The sequence below is a fragment of the Notechis scutatus genome, chromosome 1 (genome assembly GCF_049901735.1).
Source record: "Notechis scutatus isolate UNSWTSFEM ecotype Mainland chromosome 1, rNotScu1.2, whole genome shotgun sequence".
In the NCBI taxonomy this organism is placed as follows: Eukaryota; Metazoa; Chordata; class Lepidosauria; order Squamata; family Elapidae; genus Notechis; species Notechis scutatus.
In genome coordinates this window covers 10,270,269-10,276,268 of record NC_142009.1, presented here as the reverse complement: position 1 = coordinate 10,276,268, position 6,000 = coordinate 10,270,269, and the positions used below count along the sequence as shown (strand labels likewise).

General features: G+C 46.1%; 1 protein-coding gene across 4 annotated transcripts in view; it reads left to right on the top strand.

Annotated features, from left to right (window-relative positions):
• Positions 1-322: 322 nt before the first annotated feature.
• Positions 323-6,000, top strand: part of ACACA (acetyl-CoA carboxylase alpha) — a 277,236-nt gene continuing 271,558 nt past the window's right edge. For all 4 annotated transcript variants that reach the window (XM_087956715.1, XM_087956703.1, XM_087956708.1 and 1 more), the window contains exon 1: positions 323-649. In XM_087956715.1, the coding sequence (XP_087812841.1) occupies positions 531-649 (119 nt within the window). In that variant the 5' untranslated portion in view covers positions 323-530. The remainder of the gene's footprint in view (positions 650-6,000) is intronic.

The following is a 6,000-nucleotide window of genomic DNA, read 5'->3' as shown; positions in this document are numbered from 1 at the left end:
ACCTACAAGGTCCCTTCCAACTCTGATTATCTATTATCTGCTTCTGGAGACGCCCAGCTCGGCTCCATCCATCCAGACCCGAATAGCAGCAGTAGCAGCGGCGGCAAGGTTATGCCTAGTGGATTCTCCCAGCAGCCAATGATCAAGCCGGGCGATCCGCTCAGGCCACTGGCGTCTCCTTATTGGCTCCTCCTCCCCCACCAGGGCTGGCCTGATTGGTGACGCCCACGGCTTGGGGTGAGTGCGCCGCGCCAATAGGGAGAGCGCGTGTGGCTTTGCGCCGGGGACTGGGGAAGTGGGTTGGGGAGGCCGGGGAGGGGTTAGAGAGGGGATTGACCTGGAGTAACCTCCCCCCCATCGCCCCAGGCCCGGCAGGAGGAGGAGGGATGCTCCCAGCGGAGGAGGAGGGTGGCCGCCGAAGGGAGCCCCGGAGAGCCAGCAGGAGGCGGCTTTTGCATTTGCAAAGTGGGAACCAGCAGCAGGAGGAGCCTGCCTGCGGCCGGGCTCTTGCACCCATGCGCTCCCGCTGAATGGGAGAGCGCCCGCCCGCCGCCTCGTCCACGCCACCCGCCAGAGCATCCGCCGTTTGCTGCGCCAGGCCCGGAGAGCACGGAGAAGATCCCCGCTTGTGGCCCGCGGGCGCCTTCAGGTGAGAGAGAAGGGCGCCCCCTTTAGGGATCGGCGGCGCTAGGGAAGGATCGGGGGGGGGTCAAGGATCTCCGAAGGAAGGGGGAACCTCCCCGTGTCCCCCCCCCTCTCTTTCCTTCCTTCTCGCTTTTTCTTTCACTCCGCCCGGATCTCCCTCCCCGCTGCTGGGGATCGAAAACAGGTGGTCTCTGGCGCGCGATCTCTCCAGGGGCGCCGGGGGAATCCAGATCGGGGCGGGGGAAGACTCCCGGAGGGATCTCCCAACCGGCTCCTGATCCTTTTCGTCTTCCTCCTCCTCCATCCAAAAAAAACCCCCTTTCCTCCTCCAGGTTTAACAAAAGAAAACATTGGCTCTGGAATAGTTCATCTGGTGCCTAAACCGGGCGAATTTGGGTAAGGGTGGTTGTTTTGAGGCGGGTGGGGTGTGGGTGTGGGGGGGTTGATCGAGAGAAGGGGAGGCTTTTGTGAAAGGTGGGAAGAATGGGATCCGGCCCCAAGGAAAAGAGCCACAGAGATCTTGTTCTCCGCCCCCAGAGGGATCAGCGGTACAAGTTGTGGTGGAACAAACCTGTGTAAATAAGCCGGCTCGTTTGGGAACGGATGCTGATGATGAAATTGTAGTCAGACACGTCTGAATGGAAAGTAAAATGGGGAAAGTCAAGATCGTTTTCCCTCTCTCTCTCTCTCTCTCCCCCACACACACCTCAGGGAACAGTGTTTCTCAACTTTTCAGAGGTGTGGACATCAACTCCCAGAATTCCCCAGAGTGGACTGTGGCTGATGAATTCTGGGAGTTGAAGTCCACACACCTTAAAGTTGCTTTAAAAAGACTTTGAAGTGTCTTCCCTCTTGCTGACTGCACTTGTATTTTATTGATTGATTGATTGGATTTATATGGCCGCCTATTTGCCCATGGCTACTCGAGGCGGCTTACAGAATGTAAAACCACATTTAAAACGATAAAGACTAACAAAAAGAATCAAATAAATTAATAAAGTATAATAGAACAAACTCACTCCCCCACGGCAGCAGATCACACAAGCCAGTTGATTGTGCTGTTCTTAAAAGATATGGAAACCTTAATCTCGGCCTTCTTACTGATCAAGGAGAGGTTCAGGATTTTAGGGAGCTGCAGGTACAGGACCTCCATTCTTTGCTTTCAGAAGGATGAGGAGGGGGTGCCTCGATTTTGGGAGAATGGACCAAGGTCCCAGCTCTCAAACCTCCATGGAGGAAGGGATCTTTCAAAGGGCCCAAACTGGAAGGAAACAGGGAGACCTGTTAGTAAAGGAAACAAATCATTCAACAGGTGTTTCAAGGATGGAAAGTTGGCTAGAGAAGCTTTTCATTTACCTTCTCAGCATATTTTCCCCCAGTGTCTTAATCCTTTTGATAGATCTGCTTGCTGATCAGAATGAAAAATCAAGAGAAGGATCTAGTATGGGCTTGTAAATGGTCTCCTTTGAGTCTAGTTCCTCAACGGGGATTTAAGATCATGGACCATAATCTATTTTTGACAGCAGTATCAAAGTGATTTAACCTGGCTGTTTGTCTTCTTTTTATTTTCTTTTAGTCAAAAGACCTGGGTTTTTTTTTTGGTGAGCTCCAAGGAAAATCCAGCTTGTCCCAAGTTATTTAATTAGATTTTTATTCCATCTTTATTACTTTATAAGTAACTCAAGGCAGGGGGCATACATAATTCTCTTTTCTCCTCCTGCCTTTCTCACAACAACCCTGTGAGGTAGATTGTACTGAGAGAGAATGACTGGCCCAAAGATTTTCATGCGTGAGAATTACAGTACATTTCCAAGATTAGCTACAAATTTGTCTGACTTTCTATCTTTCTTCCTTTCTCTCTCTTTTCTCTTTCTCTTTTTACTGTTGCACTCTCTCGCTTTCACTACATTTCTCCTCCTTCTTTTCTCTCTCTTTCTTTCTTTTTCTTTTTCCTCCTTTCTCTATGGCCTGGCATGAAATATGCTGAATGTTCGTCCCAAATGCCCAAACTGAAATAATATATAAACATCTGTGTGGGTAGTGATGGGAATGTGAACTATAGTGGTTTGATTAAGATCTTTCCTGAAGCCAGATGATCTCTACTGGGTGTAAAAACATCTGTTCATGTGTTCTGTTCTGACATTCACAGGTTTTATAATTCAACCAGCTGCAATCTGTCTTCGGTAGTTTCAAAACTTTTCATCCGATACCTGTGGTGATCCACTTCTTAATTCATTTTCTTTTTTGATCATCCCAGAGATTATAGACAGAATAAACATTTTCTGTTCATGTTGAATAGAATTGCCACTGAGTCTTGTACAGTTATGGGCCAGCAGACTTGTAGAATGGTTCATATCCACTTTGCTGTGGATAAAAAAAATTGCAATTTCAAGAATCGGGGAGGTCTCAAGGCTGTGATGTAGCCTCTGTTAATTTTCCTTCCTTAGATAAAGGGGAATATTGGAAGCTCAGGGTTGAAATGAAGGGTCCTTGGTGGTCTGTGAAGTTGGTTGCAGACATTTTATTACCAGAGTAGGTAATATCATCAGTGCTAGTAAGGAGTGGGAATTTGCTCTCAGTTTATCTTCTAGCTGTTTGTTTTGGTATTTTTTTTTCTTCCCCATTTCCCTACCAGCAATTAGCACCCAGATGAGCATAGTTTATCTCCAAGGTTAACATCAGACCAACAAACAACTAAACAATACCCCAATCAAGGAACTGCAAAACTAACCAACAGTAAACATTTGGCTGTTTTCTTATAGACCTTTCATTACCAAACTAGGTAATATCATCAGTGTTAGTAGGGAGTGGAGCTGGTTCTCATTTTATATAAACCCCACTCCCTTCTAGCACTGATGATGTTACCTAGTTCGGGTAATGAAACGTCAGCAAGAAAACAACCAAGGTCAGAGAGCATTGTCATTGCATCAAACTAATTAATATCAAGCAAGGTTTATAATCATGAAACCTGTAATCAGAATATTGATTCATTTATTAGATTGCCACCCTGCTTATCCCATAGCATGTATAAGATTCGCTTCTCTGATTTTATCTCCACAGCTATAACCCTATGAAGTAGATTTTGCCGAGAAAGGGACTGGCCCAAAGTCACACAGGGTGATTCCAGCCCGAAGAGGGATTGGAGAACTAGATTCCTCTATCCCAGGGGTGTTTAAACTCAAGGCCTGCGGGCTGGATCCGGCCCTCATGGTGCTTAAATCTGGCCCGCAAAGGCCTTGGCTAGTGAAAAGGAGGCGTGGGGTAAGAGCCCTGTTTTCAGGCTGGACAGCCTCTTGCTGGCCAAAACGGGTTGCGTGCGGTGGGCCCTATGCCCCCGTTTTGGCCGGCAGGGTGCTGCAGGAGGCCATCAAGCCCATCTCACAGCCCTTCCCCCCCTCCCTGGCCCGTGGAGGAGAACTATGCTGATCCGACCCTTGAAGAAATCCAATTTGACACCTCTGCTCTATTCCTACTTCAACACCTTAATTATTATGTTGGAAGCTTGGCTCTATAACACAGGAGTCAAACTGGCGCCATCACATTGCCGTCACATGAAGTATTCGTGACACTTTTCCCCTTCGCGGAGCTGGGGTGGGTGTGGCCTGCATGTGATGCATCTGGCCCGCAGGCCGCCAGTTTGACACCCCTGCTCCAGTGCTGGGATTCAAATATTTTTACTACCGGTTATGTGGGTGTGGCTTGGTGGGCATGGCTTGGTGGGCGTGGCAGGGGAAGTTTACTGTAAAATCCCCATTCCCTCCACAGCCCACTAACCTGCTTTCCAGCTTCGTTCTCCTGTGCAGGGCAACCAAAGAAGACCCAGCCGATTGGCTGGGACTCAATGGGAGGCAGAGAAGAGATGGGAGCGGAGCCAGTCAGAGGTGGTATTTGCCGGTTCTCCAAACTACTCAAAATTTCCGCTACTGGTTCTCCAGAACTGGTCAGAACCTGCTGAATACCACTTCTGCCCTGCTCTATAATGTGGTTAAACACATGAAACGTGATAGAAATTAAAATTAAAATTTAGATCCTGACTCTGATTGCCTCCTAGCGAATAATACTTTTAATACTATTTTATCTGTGATAAAGCAGCAAGTACCGATATGATGGATTTGTCAAAATGAAACATTTAATAGCTTTCATTCATAACTGTATATAAGTCGTCATTGACTTAACAACCATTCATTTTTAGCAACCGCTTGAATTTACAGCCACACTGAAAAAATGACTTAATAACTGGGGCTCGTACTGGTAGTTACAACAGTTGTGGTATCCCCATGGTCCAATGATCAAAATTCCGGTCCTAGGATCATGTGAGAAACACTGATCTAGATAATTTATTTAATTAAATTTATTTGCCACTTATCTCACCACAAGGTGATCTCTGAATGACTTAACAATGTAAAAAAAAAAAAAGCAATGTTGAATGCATGTTGAATTTAAACCTCATCTGATACAGGAGAATAATACTGCATAACGTTTTAAGATGCTGTCGAATTATAAAATCAAAAGTTGGAGACTAGTTTAAACTCAATTATTCTAATCTTTGTCCGTTACCTATTCTGTATGATGAGGTATCAGATATTTGAAGATTGCTATCATATCCCCTGTTAGACTTTGTGTGTGTGTGTGGTTATGCTGCAGTTAAATTCTGCATATACATTAAATTAACAGAATGGGTTCCAGGTTTCCAACCAGAAGGACTGTTACCGGTGGGATTTAGGAGGTGTTTTCTTTGGAAAATTCTCCGCCTGCTCCTTAAAATTTGGTTGGCCTTGTCTATTTTACTCTTTAGGAAAACTTTAAAAAATTGGCTTTTTTCCAGGATGATATATAAGCCTCTCCTGCAAAATGCAGTAGCTACCGTGTTTCTCATATAATAAGGCCGGGTCTTTTTTTTTTTTTTTTTGAGTCCCGAAAAAATGGCTAGGCTGTCTTTTCGGGGGTGACTTAATTTCCCCCCATCTTTGGGCGGGCGGGCAGCGACGGCTTGGATGTTGACCTTGGCGTTGGTGGGGCACTTCGTATCGGGGTCAACGCAGGCAGCACCATACCTGGGTGTGCAACAAAAGTACTTCCTAATGGCAAGCCCCCCCCACCATTCCCTCAATTTCGCATGTTTTAATATAGGCCTTAATTTTGGGGGGAGGGGCTTAATTTCATTTCATGCCTATAAAATATGCTGGGACTTCCTATTGGGGGAGGCTGTATTGTTGGAGAAACAGGGTATTAGATTTGTTTGCTTTTGCCGTGTTGTTTTGCCGTGTTGTTTGCTTTGTTCTTATTGATATTGTTGGTTTCAATTATAAATGGCATTTTCGTTTAGCTTTACCAGTGTGTGTTGCCTGTGAGGTT